Source organism: Trachemys scripta, chromosome 4 (genome assembly GCF_013100865.1).
Source record: "Trachemys scripta elegans isolate TJP31775 chromosome 4, CAS_Tse_1.0, whole genome shotgun sequence".
In the NCBI taxonomy this organism is placed as follows: domain Eukaryota; kingdom Metazoa; phylum Chordata; order Testudines; family Emydidae; genus Trachemys; species Trachemys scripta.
Window position 1 is genome coordinate 47,208,838 of NC_048301.1, and position 16,552 is coordinate 47,225,389.

The 16,552-nt window shown below is 39.9% G+C and overlaps 1 protein-coding gene across 5 annotated transcripts in view; it reads right to left on the minus strand.

Moving 5' to 3' along the window:
• Positions 1-16,552, minus strand: part of NPAS3 (neuronal PAS domain protein 3) — an 827,431-nt gene that overhangs the window by 66,103 nt on the left and 744,776 nt on the right. For all 5 annotated transcript variants that reach the window (XM_034768663.1, XM_034768662.1, XM_034768661.1 and 2 more), the window contains one exon: positions 11,577-11,695. In XM_034768663.1, the coding sequence (XP_034624554.1) occupies positions 11,577-11,695 (119 nt within the window). The remainder of the gene's footprint in view (positions 1-11,576; positions 11,696-16,552) is intronic.

Here is a 16,552-nt window from a genome sequence, read left to right on the forward strand (position 1 = left end):
ACAGTTTTGAAAAACTATTGATAACATTAATAAAATATTCATTTATATAAAAAGAACAGACTTGGTGAGTATTATTCTATGTTCTCTTTGGCATCTCTGTTTAAATATAGGCCTTCTTCCTCTCCTTAGGACTGTCATTTACTTGGTGGGCAAAAGCCCAACAGGCCAACACCACAATGCATCCCATGAAATTACAATCCACCCCTCCAGATAGAGGCAAAACAGTACTGGCTCCTCCTTGCTTTGAAAAAGGGGAAGCCTCGTCTCCTTGTCCCTTTCCTCTCCCTCTCCCCACTGCTGGCAGGGAGCCCTATATTTTCTCCCATACTGGCTTCCAGGATGAAGATGGCTTTCCCTTCCCTTTTGTCTCTTCTCTTCATGGCTATTCTGCGAGGTGAACTAGGGAAGTCCTCTCCAGTGTTCCCCATTAGGGTTCTAGTAAACTTCAAGTTGCTGGGTCTAATAGTTTATTATTTGGCATTTCATTTTAACAGGTCAGCAATCAAAACAAGTGAGGTACCAATTACAGGAGCTGAACTATCAGTTACAGGAACATGGAAGAAGATTTGGCAGTATACCTATAATAGACGTAAGAATAGGCTAGGGTTAAAGCACTAAATTGGAACTTAGAAGATCTGGGTTCAATTCCTGGTTCTGTCACAGCTTTGTGTGTGATCTTGGGTGAGTCACTTAATCTTGCTGTGCTTCATCCGTAAAATGGGTTGAATATTTTTCCTAACACTGAGGGGCGTTTCAAGGATAAATTCATTAATATAATGAAGATGATGAATACTGAAGATTAGGCAATAAAACAATAATGACATGATGATGCCGATGCAGGTGAGAACCTGGATACAAAATAACAGGAAACTTGAGAAGAAACACTGGTAAAAAATAAAAGGTAGGAGGTAATGATGCTTTCCAGCTTCTCCTTAATTATGTGATGGGATCATTCAGTGTTTACAACATCGCTATCCAATGACAGAAAAAAATGGATCTGTTACAGCAAAAACAAAGCATGAAGAATTGTCACATGGACAGACAGTACGCTAAACAGGCTACATGTCTTCAACCAGGATAGCTTTCATGAAACTAACAAAGAAGTGGCCTCCTTCTGATGGAGATGTGGATGCCGAGCATATCACATTATGTATTTGTATCAGGAAAATAGTGAGAACAGTGAAGAAAAAATTACAAACAGTGAATGGATTCATGATTATGTCAGATATCTTTAATGAACATGAAAACTCTTCATTAAAGGTATTTTCTCTACTATTTTTTTCACTTTGAAGGGCATATGATTTCAAAAATGGCAAATTTACTAACGAGTCCCAGCCTGTGTAGTTATATAATTGCATGGTTGCACAATCTTAGTCCTAATCAGGTAATCAGACGCCATTCAGAATGCACTATTTATTTATAGTAAGGTCTATATTAAATGATACAATTAACTAGATTATTGCAGTTAGCCAGTGGCTTCAGTAGAGGGTGCTATACCACCCCCTGGCCTCAGAAAGGAAAATTGTCTCCCAGCACCCTGGACCTCTCCATGGGCTAATGTGGAAGGAGGGAGGAAGTTCCATGGCTTTACCTCCTTCCTGCACAATCCCTGCCCTCCCTCGAGTACAAGACCTGCAGTTGTCCCTGGCAGCTGTGCTAGGTGCATGAGAATGAGGAGATTTGTGGGATCCTTCCCTATGAACTCCTGTGCAATGTTAATCAGACGTTAATAATTGAATGGAGTCTTCAAGTTTAGTGAATAACTCTCTTCAGGAGATATTTATAGTATATTATTCAGAATTTTCCAAGTAATTTTCTTAGTAAAATATTTACTAACTGATGTAAAGGAAACAATGAAAAAAATGCTTCCTTTTTAAAATTGGTCCTGAGAGTCTTGTGTATTTTTGCCTCCCTCTAGCTAAACAGTCCTACAAACTCCAAATACACACACCCACACCCAATTTCATAACATGTCAGGAACTTGTCATATTTTACACTGAAATATCAAATCAGTCATTCCCCTATTTCATCATATCTTCATTTAGCTTCAACAGGAAAAGAAGATGGAGCTTTTCAGATCTACCAGTTACTTCCACTCACTGGTGCTACAAGGGGCACCTTCCTCCATAGAGGAGCTGATTTCCTGGAAACTTGGGTTTCAACTGTCCTCTATTCCAGTCCTATCCATAGCCACTTGTTACTTATAAGGGCTAGAAGACAACAGGGAGAAGGCTCATAGGGTCACACAAGCTTATTCTTTTAACTGTTATACCGTTTTGTTGCTAAAAGATGATCTATTATATTTTGGATAACTGTTTACATATCATGGGGTATTGTACTGTCCCCCACCAGTTCTTATCCTCCAACAGTACGCAATATTTAAAAGAAAAATGAAGGTATGTTTGCCTGGGCATATGAAAGTTAATGCATGAGGGAAGCAGTTAGTCTAGGGTGAAAAAGAAGGTTCTTGTTTCAACACTCAAATGGAAACAATTACATTTATTCTTACAAAAATATAATTACGTTTATAGATGCAGAATATTTCAGACACACTCTGAGCACTATGGAAATAATTATAGAACCTTCTTCTGGAAATAGTCTTTTTATTCCACAGTTCACCTGACTTTCAGAAGAACACTGAAACATCACTGTTATATTATCTGCAAGAAGCCTGATTGTCTTCTTACTTACACCATGTAAATCAGGAATAGCTCCACTGAAGCCAATGGTAATACATTGGAGTAAAATGGGTGCAAATGGGAGGAGAAACATACCTAACATCAGATGTTTAACTTACTATATCTATTAAGAGAAGACGCTGTGATTATGGATCATGAACTTTATGTTTCCTAATCAGCCATTGCTAACTTCATTTTACCAGATCTGGGTGACATGCAAAAACTGAGAAATGAATGTTCTCACACAGACATATTGAGCTGAATTCAGTCCTGCTAGTAGCAGATACAACTCCATGAAATTCAGTTCAGTTTCACCTGCATACAACAGGGTTTGAATCTGGCTTACAGTTGCTAGTTGAATAAAATATTACCACCACTTGTGGACAGATGGACTGTTTCTGCAGAAAGGAACAGACGTGTGGTGGTCTTCCACACTAGCTTAGCATCAGATGCATCATTTTCAATTAATCAACTCCTTGTTTTTTCCTAGCCTACTCTGGATAGCAACATGGTAGTGCTGAATGCAGGAGACTGGACTAGAAGATCTCTCGAGGTCCCTTTCAGTCCTAGGATTCTATGAACACTGAGCCACTGTGACATGTTGTGGGGTTGGCTAAAAAGGGACACACACAGAGGAACACTTTATAAAATATTTACATGGGCAAAGGGAAGTGGGCCAAACCCTCCACTGGCACTAGCTAAGCAGAGCAGCAAGAATGAGCAAGGGTGTTAGCAGGAGCATCTTCTGCACAAGAAATCCTGCCAGACTAGTAGGCAGACCCACACGAACTGTGGGGCTCATATGGCTGCTCTACTGAGCATGTTGATCCACTGCCAATAATCACTCACTGGCTGATGATAGCAGTGGATACGCTAGTCAACTTTGGGAACTGAATACACCTTTGCTTCAACAGACCCTTCCCCTTTGGGAACATGGTGCATGCTAGTGGTTTCTCCTAGCACACACTTCTGTGCCATGAGATATTTTGTCTGGTTATTTTTGTGGTGAGAAGAGAATGCCACCATTCTCTTTCCACTGCTCTCTGCTTATTAGCACAGCAAATGATAGGCTCTAGCCCTGTGAACTTTGTAAGTTCCTCCCTTTCAAACTTACAAAACATTCACTTATGTGTTTAAAATTCACATAACTGTTCAAATAATTCACATGCATATTCCCCTATACGTTCAAAAAATCCAGATGACTATAGTTACCAATGAATGTGCTGCACATATGCTGTAGTCTGTGGTCCTTCTTAAAGAATAACATAATTAGGTTCTCTTCTTCTTTCTGGAATATTTTAATATGTATAGGACTGACTGCTGATCTCACACTTGTTTTACACCAATATAACCTCACTGACTTTAATGGAGTTAGCTCCAGATTTAAGATGCTGTGTGACCAAAAGCAGGACCCCTTGTTGCTAAATTTGTGATGATATTCTCTATAGCTGTTTATTCTATGAGAAGTGGATTTATGGATGGAAATAACTGATCTCTCTCTGAAAGACTGAGTTTGCTTAACTTAATATTTTACTTCTCTTTTAGAATCTAGTTTTTGAGCTAAGCCAGCCTCCATTTACACAGTATGGAACGTATTGCACCTGCAGTCAGAACTCAAAGGCTGTGTGAAAATTTAAGACGAGATTCAGGAGAAACAGTGATTTAGGTGTCAAGAATATTACATCTGCAGTCATCATGAGGAAGTCTGGGTCAATGATCAAAGCCTGAGTCCTTCCAGGTCTCCATTGACTGCTACTGAAAAGGCCTTTTACATAAGAGTAGCTAGCTACCTTCTTACATGGTCCATATCAGCATATATTTGAGCATCTCACACATTAATTAATGCATTCTCTCAGTATCTCTCTGAGGTAGGGAGGTGTTGGCATTTCCATTTCAAAAGTGCTCAGCATTTAGAATAAGAACTTGACAACAATGGGAGCTGGCAGGTGCGGTGTACTTTTTGAAAATCAGGCCACTTTATTTAGGTGCTTAAATAGGAACTGAGTTCTTTTGGAAAAAATGACCCTATGACTTACCCAAGATCTTACAACCATTCTATAGCAGAGCCAGGCAATGAACCCAGATAATCCTAGTCCCAGGATCATTCTTTCTCCACCATATTGGTATATTTACAGGTAGACACTGTTGTCAGATGCTACCGGTGTGGTGCTCTGCTTTCTCCTATGTTGATATCACTCGGCTGCGTGCATGTGTTCCCTCTGTGTGCTGTCCCAGCTCTGCAGATAGCTGACACAGCAAACCCGACAAGAACCCCCAATAACCACAGAGTCTAGTAAGATGCAAAGTCACGTCAAGTAGGTTTATTGCGACCTCGGACACAATTGCAGTTCCCCGTAGATTACTTAGTCTACCGGGCATACTACTAATAGATGCCTCTTGGCAATGGACCCGGCTCAGTCAGTGGCGGGACTTTCCACTGCCCCCTCGGCCGGACAAAGACACCACCCCAGGGATACATTCTTATACACAGGTACAAACAAGTTACACATCACTCCTGACGTATTGAGGTGCAACCCCTCTACGCAGCAAGGTACAACCCTTCTACGTAGTAAGGTGCCGCCTCTCACCTTGTACATGTTGGTTCGATCAAAACAACTCTGTCCATCATTTTACCCTTTTGCCCCTGTCATTGGGATGGGTCGGCCTGTTCCATGTTATCTGTGGAATGTTCCAGTATAGTATGTCTTGGTACCATGTCTATAGTTTAACTTTGTTAGGTGAATATATATTTATGCAACATCAGCCCTTTCCTTGCCAGCTTCTGTGAGCAGGGCCTGCCTCTGTCTCACAGCTTAACTTTGCTTTATATTAGTGAAGTCTTGACCATTACTCTAGTTCAGACCTCAGGCCTCATACTGGGCCTTCACTTACTACAGACACATCATAAAGCTCAGATTGGCATGTTAGTGTTGTGTTCTTTTCTAAGAATGCTGCATCCTTAATAACAGACAAGCTTCCTTTTGCCTAAAGGTCATCGATTTACATGGGCAAATTCTAGATCAGTTCTTCCTCTCTGACAAATTACCTGCGAGTCTCCTCATTGCTGAGGAAACTGGGATAAGTATGTGCTGACATTTAGAAAATTCTCTGTATAATATGTTTCCTGATGTTGGTTTCTTATTCCTCCTTCCCTGGGTTAGTGTGACTCAAGGTGGTGTGGCTGGAGCCTTGTGATGAAATTTTGACTTCTACAGCTTGCTTCTTGTATAGAAAGGTCACGCTGTGCTCTCAGGTCCTATCTTATCAGGAAAGATAAGGAAGCCTGACAGAAATTCATTTGTGAGATCCAAAAATGAAAAGCATTCAGGACCAAAATAATGAAAGAGAGGTAAAGAATTTAGACCAAACTGTTCAAACCTGATTGCTTAAACTTAAATCCATACTTGGATACCACAATAAAAGTGGTCTGATTTTCATGAGTGTTGCACAGCCACAACTTCCACTGAAGTCAGTAACAGCTGAAGGTGATCAGCTCCCCCTAAAAATCAGGCTACTGAATATTAACATTTTGGTCCTTAGTTCTAAAGATTCAGAAAGAAATGTCTGGAATCAAGCAACGGGTGCACTGGTTCTAGCCAACCAATAGAGACTTGGCAATCATGATCATTTATGGTTCATTTAAATCTTTTAATTCAACTGAAAATAGGTAAGACTATATGGAGTAAATTCTGGCCTTCCATGATTGTGCTGCACCATAAGTGTTTAAAAATCAAAGTGGTGCCAGGAATGTTTTCAGTAGTAGAGCCATCTGTTAATACCAAGCAGGATGGCTCAAAGTCCACAGTGGAACACCCCCTGGTGGGCCTTTAAAAAAGAAGCAGGCCTTCCCCACCTGTTTAGCATCTACTGCAGCCCAGTTCTAGAGCATAGACATCTTGCAGATAAAGATCTAAATCCTTAAAGGTGAGATTTTCAAAAGGCACAAAGGGCAGGCAGGCATCCAACTCCCTAAATTCATGTAGCTGGAGTAGCGTAACTTAGGTCGACTTACTGCGGTGTCTACACCATGCTGGGTCGATGGGAGAGCGTCTCCCATTGACTTACCTTCCTCCTCTCATTCCCGGTGGAGTACCGGAATCGGAGAGCACTGTGCCGTCGATTTAGCGGGTATTCACTAGACCCACTAAATCGACCCCCAGTGCATTGATCGGAGCAGTGTCAATCACTCAGTAGTGTAAACGTAGCCTAAAACATTAAACTGAGGTAAACTAGAAATTAGAAAAAAATCGGGAGTCTCAAGAAAATGATCTGACATTATGAGAACTCTGAATGCGAATGTAAATTCTACAGGAAGTTTGGATTTCAAGTACTAAAAAAATATGCAACTGGCTACCAACTTTACTACGATTTTAATAGAGACTTCACAATAGAGAACACAGCCATGTGAAAATGTCTAATTATAAACTAGTGTGTAGAAAATTAGCACTAAACAATAGAAAAACGTAATTAACTTAGACCACAAAGACTAATTTGTGTAAATTATTTTACAGACTTTCAAACATTTTTTCAGTTTTACAGGTACACATTTTTCAACATTATTTTTATTTACAGATATAGAGTGGTCAAGTATACAATGTGACTGTACAGGCTGTAACATCCTTTTGGCTGGCCTGCCCTGCAGGCTGCTGGGCAGAAGGATGGGGACATACTCCCACTTTCGCCCCACCCCCTGTCAGATGCCTAGTATCCTGGGAGGTGCAGACAGGGCCACTGAGAGCGGGTTCAGGCCCCGGTGAAAATTTTTTTTTGGGCCCCCCAGCAAGAGCGGACCAGCTAAACAGGGCCGACAAGGGGGGGAAGCCGGGCCCGGAATTTTTTCGGGCCCCCCAGCAAGGGCGGACCGGCTAAACAGGGCCAACGGAGGGGGAGGGGGGAAGCCGGGGCCCCTTCCGGACCACCGGGCCCCAGTAATTTGTGCTGCCCCCCTCCCCCCCCCGTCGGCCCTGGGTGCAGAGGTATTAGATCCTGATCATCACAACATATCACAGTGGATCAGGAAACGTATCATTTGATTTGACATCGTCGTCAATTAAAACTGGCTTTGATCATGTCTAAAAGTAGAACAATATAAACTCTGAACTCAGGTCTGAGTGTTTAAGAGACAGATGAGGCATACCCCCACCCCCCGAGGAAAACAAAGAGGGAAGCAGATAAAATGGAAAGAAAATCCAAAAAAAAGTAAGGTCTCTTTATATTGATGAAAGAAGGCAGAAAAAAGATAAAGTGATACATTTCTAGCAATGAGAAGCACAGTAAGCCTTGGCATCATGTATCTTAGATAACAGCTGTAACAGTAATAAATCCTGAGGTTTGCAGTGAATTGAACCATTATCATTGTTTCTTTTTATTTGTTTTCATTGTATTTTGTCAGCTGACTACATGCCTTCTTGCTTTACTCTTATACGTTTTTGGTTTACTTCCTGAAAATAAAATAGATATACAACAATGCATGTATAATCTTTCTCCATAAGCTCCCAGCATAAGCATGGGCGAAGCTCTATTCAGGAAAAGGAGGAAGATGGAACACACTGAAAAGAGAATGGGGAGGCGGGGTCAGATGAATCATGTAATGATTTCCCTATTCTAGATAAAAACAGCTGTTTATATGAGCATAATTTAAAGGACAAGAGACTAGGCTTTCATCTGTAGTGATAATTTAGGACTAATTAAATCTGTCCTAAAGGGGGATGGACTAGATCAATACAAATGATTCAGCAATCTCATTTTCGGACCCGTTCTCAATCTTACACAATTTCTTCTGAGGCAGGGGCTCTCCCATTGTGCGGACTGCCCAAACACCTCATGGATCATCTGATTCACTTACTGTCTATAGAAGCCGTTTCTTGGGTTAGCCTTTAGAGCAGCAGGACTTACTGAGTGATCCCACATTGTCTCATGGCACAGAACTTCGCTGTGTGCCTTGCTATGCTGCACTACTTTTTCATATTGGGGGTAGTCATGTGTCTTTTCTTTGTGGCACGTCCACAGCTGCAGTGCAATTTGGATAGTGCTCCTTCCTTTGTCTATCTTATTTTTTAGTTGCCTATCCGTTGCACAAGGCTCTTTGTCCTTTCTGTTTATTTTAATAAAACATGCCTGGACCCAAAAAGGTTCTGGAGGGCTTGACTCTGGTCTACCACTGGATTTCTGATGGTCAATGAAGAAGATGGAAGCTTTCCTGTAAGTGTCATTGGCACTCACTAGAGCAACTGAATTTTATTCTTCTTGGCAGGTTTAATAACAAAGGCTGATGTGTTCTTTATATTTGGATATAAATTACAAAAATTGAGAATTATATTTAAATAAAAAAGGTCTTATGTTGACTTAAAAATGTACATGATTCACTTTTCCTGCTGTCAATATACCATTTTATTAGGGGTCATTATGCTATAGACAACTATCTAAACGTAGCCTTAACTATAGTGTCTCAAACTATAGTTCAAAAACTGTCTGAACTTCAACACTTCCAAAAAAAGTGTATTTTTCTTCTTTCGTAAAACAAAACAGACAACCCCCCAGAACATTCTTATACAAACATCTTTAAAACATGTTAAAAGTGTGGCATAAATCTACTTTAACAGAGATAAAGACCAATCCTGTTTTGCTGTTCCATAGTAGATGATGTGGCCCCCTATTTGGGCCTACACCAACATAGGATTATAGGAATACAGCCAAAATGGAGAGAGATAAGGATGAAACTTCAGCACTTGAGACCAGTTTCCCGTATTCTGTAACATTCACTGCTGGTGAAAGATGGCAGATTGAAAATCTTGAAAAGTGAATTCTTCTACTTATTCACAATCCAATTACAGCACAGCCAACTACGATGCAAGTTCCCTGCCAGTGTAACCAAGTCCTAGCTTAGAGGCACCATGTCTAAGCTACATCTACACTGCATGCTTCTTTTGACGATGTGCTGAGTATGTGCTCAAGTAGCTCTCACTCCCGGCATGGGTTAAAGTAACAGTGTAGACAGTGAGGCCTGGCTAGGGTGAATAGAGTACAGGCACGCCTGAAGGGTGTGGGTACTTACCCAAGTACGTACCCTACATAGCTCTCTACTTGCCCAAGCCATGCCTCCCCATCTACACTGCTATTTTTACCCGTGTACTGTCCTGCAGCCTCCCAGTGGCTAGAATCTTTCTCTACCATAGGAAAAGACTCCAGCAGCAGGGAAAGACACTGGCAGCCTGAAGGCAGCAGGGAAGGGCTGTGGCAGTTCCCCGCTGCTAGAGCATTTTCTTGCTGGAGGGAAAGACTAACCTGCAGCTCCCTGTTGCTGGAGGTTTTCCTCACTGCAGGTGAGGACTCCAGCAATAGGCAGGCTGATAGGAAAGGCTCTGTTAGCTCCCCACTGCTGGAGCCCTTCCCCACTGAAGGTAAAGACTCTGACAAGTGGGGAAAGGTTCTGCTGCTGAAGCTTTCCCTGCGGCTTCCCCCCTGCCACAGTCTGTCACTGACATATACACATGGCAGTGTGAGCACAGCTTGCTTTTCACTGAGGCTTGTAGCTATGCCACCCTATATGCTACCAAAAGTGGTGAGTGGAATAGACGTAGCCTAAGGATGAGAGGGTTGTTCAACTTCCACATCCAATCATTCCTTTGCCTCCCTCCCAGAACTGCTAACGAAGGTCCCAGTGTCAATGTTTTCTGTGATGTGGCAACCTGCCCAGTATGAATTGTATTGAGACCATCAATTCAAGTGTTGACAACTAAACAGCCATCCGATGATAACTTTTGGTGCCTTATGAAATCAGTGACTTGGAGTGAAAGACTCTAAATCCCATTAACAACAACTTGAAATCACCAAGATCCAGACACCATTCAACAAAAAGACTCCAACTCATTTACTTGCAAGGAAGATATTTTCACCAGGAGATTCTCAATCGTTAAGTAGAGTACCGTGATGTTATATTCACAGAGATTTTTTTTTTTAGTTGGGTGAAGTGAAGAATTCTATTTCCAAACTACTCTACTCCATCTCTAAACTAAAAAATACTGTTCAAAGTTTTAAAAAGACCACCGACACATCTTCTTTAAATATGTAAACAGGCTCAGGCCCACTTCCTTAAGTCCTGGAGTGTCACTCAGGTATTTGTCACAATATTTAATGGATGCGACATTTCATCTCAGAAGATGACAATGCTAAAAATGTGCTTTCCCTCATACTTTTGATGTGCAGCAAAGCCATTTCTAGCCATAGGCACTATGGGTTATATACGATTACAGAAAAATGAAATTGTTGTTAAGGAGGATGAGAGCTTCACCTCTTAAAGAAATCCAACAATGTAATGTTTCTTGAGAAGAAGTCAGCCCTTACAGCAGTTGCCCCATGGGCAGACAGCATAAGAAAAATGGTGGAAGAGTATTCAGTGTAACTTGTTGTCTACTTCAGCTTGAATGGTGGAAAGCATTAAATATCTATAGCATTCCATCTGGTGAGAGCTGGTATGATGATCACTCTGAGATATGACCTAAAGTCAAACTAACTAGAAAAAAAGATTATGAAAACATTTATGTGTGGCAATTTTCTAATATTAATAGGGATATTATTTTGACTTACCTTTCTTGGCTTAATACACTCCCATCCTTTGAAGACTAGTATTTTGAGTGTAAAAAAAAAGTGTTGTTCATAATGAAGACTAGTATAATGGAGGTTTAGTGCATTTTCAAAATCTCATAGAGGAAAAATGTACCACCTGTATTTTAATAATGAATGTGAAGCAAATTTAAACAATTAATGCTTAATTCCCTTGTCTATTAATATACATACAGTGAGGTAAGCATGGAGCAAAAATGAACATAATATGTACATTTGACATAAGGTTGGATAATTTGAAGATGTCAATATTTCATGTTGCAGAGCAAAGCTTACCTTGTATCCTGATGATTTGATGTGCACTCCTCGCTTGGTCAGAGTAGATTTCATTCGGATGAAAAAAGAGCGCTCTAGGGTGTTGTCAGTGGTTAGTAGACTGGGGCTTGTTGATTCCACTAGGGAATAGAAAAAAAATACATACACAGATGATTTAGATTTTTATACAGCCCCTCTAAGCTATTTCTCAGGTGCAATCCTTGAACTCGCTAAAAATAAATGACTGATGGATGCTGAGTGTTGTAATCAATTTACCTCATTTACAAAATGTTTATTTAGCAAAAAAAATTTGAAAAATATATGTACAAACAGTAACTCTCATTTTCAGGTTCTTTTTTCTTAATGTCTCAAAGAATTTTAAACACGGAGTTGCCTCATTAACTCTTTCCTACGCAATTATGCTGCTAGCTTTTTTTTTTTTAATTGTGAAGTTTCTTAATGTTATGTGACAGGGTCAGTGTTATTGGGGAGGCAAGGCTGTCTACTGAACTACATCTGCAAATTCTAATCCAGTATTCTATCCCCCGTTTTACCTACTTTGTTTGCTGTGACACCTTGGTCACACTTCAGCTCTTGATGCCTCAGTTTCCCCATTAGTTTGGGTTAATTAATACCCAGAAAGCACCACGTGACCATCAGATGAAAAGCACTACTATTATGATTGGCAATAATAACAATAATAATTAGGTATTAGTGACTAATGACGATGGAACGGCTTCAAGATCCATTTAGCGTTAAGTGAAGTTTCCTCTTTGAAACTACAGACCACATCTTTGTGTTCAGATGCCTTAGCCACAAGACATATAGTAGATAAGAACAAATGGTATGTGCCAAGTATGATAAAATAATATATGCAGATTTAGGGAATGTAATATCACCATGTTCCCCATGCAACTTTTTAATACTTTTGTTTTCAATCCAAAGGTTTCTATGCAATGTTTTCTTCTAACAAATAATTCACAGAAGCTTCTGGAGCAACTCTACAACAAACAACTGCTGGGAATGAAACATATTTCAGTTCCAAGGAGTTATTATAAGCAACAATGAATAAAAAAATAGTTTAAAATCAAGAAAAATACCTTGTTGCTGTGCTTTTAGAGAATATGATCAATTACTGGTCAAAACCATTCCAAGTATTTATAAAAGCATTTGATATGCAGCACATACAAACCCTGCTTGCTTGTGAGCTAAGGATTATCTTGTGTTGTGCTTGTTCTAATGTGGTCACGTTTTCTTGTATTTATGGCATTTCAACTCTGTTATGATGAAACTGCTGACAAGAATGCCCCTTTCTTTAGTATCTCTTTTAAGGTTTTTTGTTTTAGAGAGCATGAATTCGATGTCATTTTAAATGTACAGCTCTTTATCACTCGAGGGAAAAGCAGAGCCATGTTATATTTAGTACTTTCATTTCTTCTGATTAAATATGAATTACTATGAAATTTTTCTCATCATCTAACACGCCATAATACGCCAACAGCTTTTTAATACACTATATAAGCACAAACTTCTGCTCTAAGAGTTTAATTTGCCCCTCTAATCCAATCACATCAACCTTATTTCTCTTATCAGAGATTCCCATTTTGAATTAAATGAGCTCATTAGTTTTAATCAAAAGCAGAGAGATCAAAACTTAAACGTAAATGCTTTAGATCAGAACTGTCAGTCAGCCGTGCAGTTCTATTTTACTAAAACACAAGATCAGAGACCCTTAGAACCAATTTTTTCTCGTAAGGGATGCTGAGAGCTTGAAGATGCTATATCCTTTTTTTTTTTTTCCCAAGGACAGATTATACATTTAAGGTTAGACTTAATTTAGAGCTTTTTTTTTCATCCTGGTGGAAATGGAAAAGTATGCCAATCTACTGTTGTCTCTTTCACATTTATTGGTGCTGGTCCTTAGAGACCTGAACAAACGTGAAGCCATCAGAATCCATGCCACAAACCTGGCCTCAAAAAATTCAGCTCTGCTCAACAATATCATGTTTGCAACATCTAAGAAATGAAACTTTCAAAAAAAGGAAATGTATTTCAGGGTCAAGGTTACTGGAACTCTGATACAGCAAGGAAGGGCCAACCAGAATACAAGCAGTACTTGTGATATGAGAATCATTATTAATTATTACTGCCTACAGTACAGCGCTTTAAGAGTACATTAAGAAACCACAGCATGGGTGCTTCCTGCTGTGTGAAGAAATGCGAGAATCAGCTTAACATGTGCAGTAGTTGCAGTCCAGCGCATTATACCCTAATACAGGCAATAAGTACGACATGTCCCCATGTGTTGTAATGGTAATTACCTAAACACGCAGAAGTAATGTTAATTAAACACACAAAACCTTGCATCTGAATAAAATTAAAGCTGTGGCATGAACATATCATACCCAAGAAATGTAAAGATGAGAACATTTTATCCTTAATTCACATTTCTGAAGAAAAGTGAAACAACCTATATTTAGTAAAGTATCCTTGGCACTGAATATTTCCTGGGTTCTTTTGAGCTTGTATCACAGGCTTGACATTATTTGACCTTTAACATATCTATAAAACCTATATATCTTTCAGTGAACGTTATATCATGCAATGTTATTTAATAATGTTAATCATCATTATGCATATGGTATTTTAAAGGTAGGATAAAAAGTCACAGGGACATATTCTACCCTTGCTACATGCACAGAACACACCTACTGACGTCAATGTGAGATTTGCAGAGAGATAAACGGTGGAATATGGCCACTGCGAATGCCCAAGAGTTGATTTTAAATGTTAATCACTGAGCCATTTAATAATATTTTTTCCAATTATATCAAAGGAGAATAGCAATCTAAGTGCCATCAGAATGAAAATCTAAAACATTTCATGTTTAAAGAGATCTTTTGGCATTTTAGAAGTGCAAAAAAGCAAGAATCTGGGAAAGTCCTACTTTGCTTCAATTGGTGATGTTCAAGAGAACAATCCTGCATTCTTTGTACTTCCCAACTATTACTGAAGACAATAACAATATGAGTATGGAAGGCAGAAGGAATGTATACATTGTCTCCAAGAGCATAAAAACGCAACCTGTGATATCTGTACTAATGTGTTACCCAGATTAAAAGGTCAAGCAAATCCCCAGCCAAACCCAAATGGGGGAAACACATGAACTAAGGCCCAGATCCTGCAATGAGCTTTCTGTGGATGGACATCTGCACCTGCATGGAGCCTCACTGACTTCATGAAACAGAACCAAACAATATAGAACAATGTAAGTCATATCTCTCCAACAGCAATAACAGAAGCACGGTATCCATGTCTGATGCACAAACATATACATATTCAAACAATTTGTCCCTGAGGAGAGAGAGCAAGCCCAGATATGATTTATGTCTTAAAGTCCAAGTAAATAAGAAAAGGATGGCAAAGCTCCATAAATGAATATCCAACCACTCATATCCTTTTGTCATATGTACTAAAAAAATGAGAGAAAAGAAGAGAGATGGTATTTTCCCCATGTTAACACGCAAAAGATTGTTTTTTGAGCTCACTCTTTCAAAGGGCCAGGAACTTCAGAGGTGTAGATGACAAGCTACAACATTAATACCTCTGCTGAGTTCCAGGGGATTCAGTTAAAGAACAACTTGGTCTCAACACCATTAAAATAAGCTTTCACCTGCACCTACACTTCTTCTTTGATACAAAAACCTTTGTTAAATTGAACCAAGAGGAAAAACAAGGAGCTATTGACACACCGCAAAGGGGAGTCCAAATAGGAGGGGACATACACATTAGCAAGAAAGGGATGCTTGCTAGCTCATGTCCTATTGTAGGCTTATAAGCATTTTCCTGAATATTCTCAAAATCTCGTCACAGTTTGTATGTGCAACAGAGAACCACTAAATTCAGGCATGCACCTGGGCAACACAAATATGTAATTTCAGCTGGACTCGATGCTTACACATCCCTTTAAAAATACTTCTATTTCCTTTTGTGCACAGTTTTGCAGTTTATTGCCTCTATCCAGGCATTAAAAGACTTTCAAGGAAGATTTAATCGTCAGCAGTTAACTACTCTATTTCCCCCCCATATTATTGTGTCTTAAAGTGAGGTTCTAATCAGAAACACAACTCTTAAAATGATATTGTTTCCATGCTCATCCTCTCTCAATAACCTACAGATCAAATTTTCTTACTTTCCCAGTAAAAATATTGTTTGATCAAGACACATTGGCGACCAAGGACAGACACAGGGATGGATTTTAAGTGACAAGCTACAACTTCATTAAACTTGACCGGGGAGGGGTGCAACCCACCCTGTCACCCAAACTCACATACCCACTGGGGGTTACAGGGCTCCTACCATATAACCCCTAAATCCAGGCACACTATTCTCAGCCTGCCCCTAGGATTCAGCTCACTCTTCTGAATCCTTTTACACCTCCACTCCACGTCCCCTTGGTGAGGAGCACAGAGGGTACTAAAAGAGGAGTACCTTAGCCCATGAAGGCCACAAGGTCTCCCTCATACCATAGGTACAAGGTTCATCAGCAAAAGCCCAGGTCTTTTATTTCTCATCTTTTTAGCCTTTCAACCATACTGGAAACCTGCCACAAACTGTGGAACTAACATCCCTACAAGGTACTACAGTACCACTAATTACTAAATCCTACTCCTATTTAATCTATCATAGAATAATAGAATATTAGGGTTGGAAGAGACCTCAGGAGGTCATCTAGTCCAATCCCCTGCTCAAAGCAGGACCAACACCAACTAAATCATCCCAGTCAAGGCTTTGTCAAGCCGGGCCTTAAAAACCTCTAAGGATGGAGATTCCACCACCTCTCTAGGTAACCCATTCCAGTGCTTCACCACCCTCCTAGTGAAATAGTAGTTCCTAATATCCAAACTATCTGTGCCTCTATGCTATCTATGCTGCGAGGAAGGCAACCTCCCCACCCCCAGCCTCTGCCAATTTTGCCTCAAAAAAATTCATTTCTG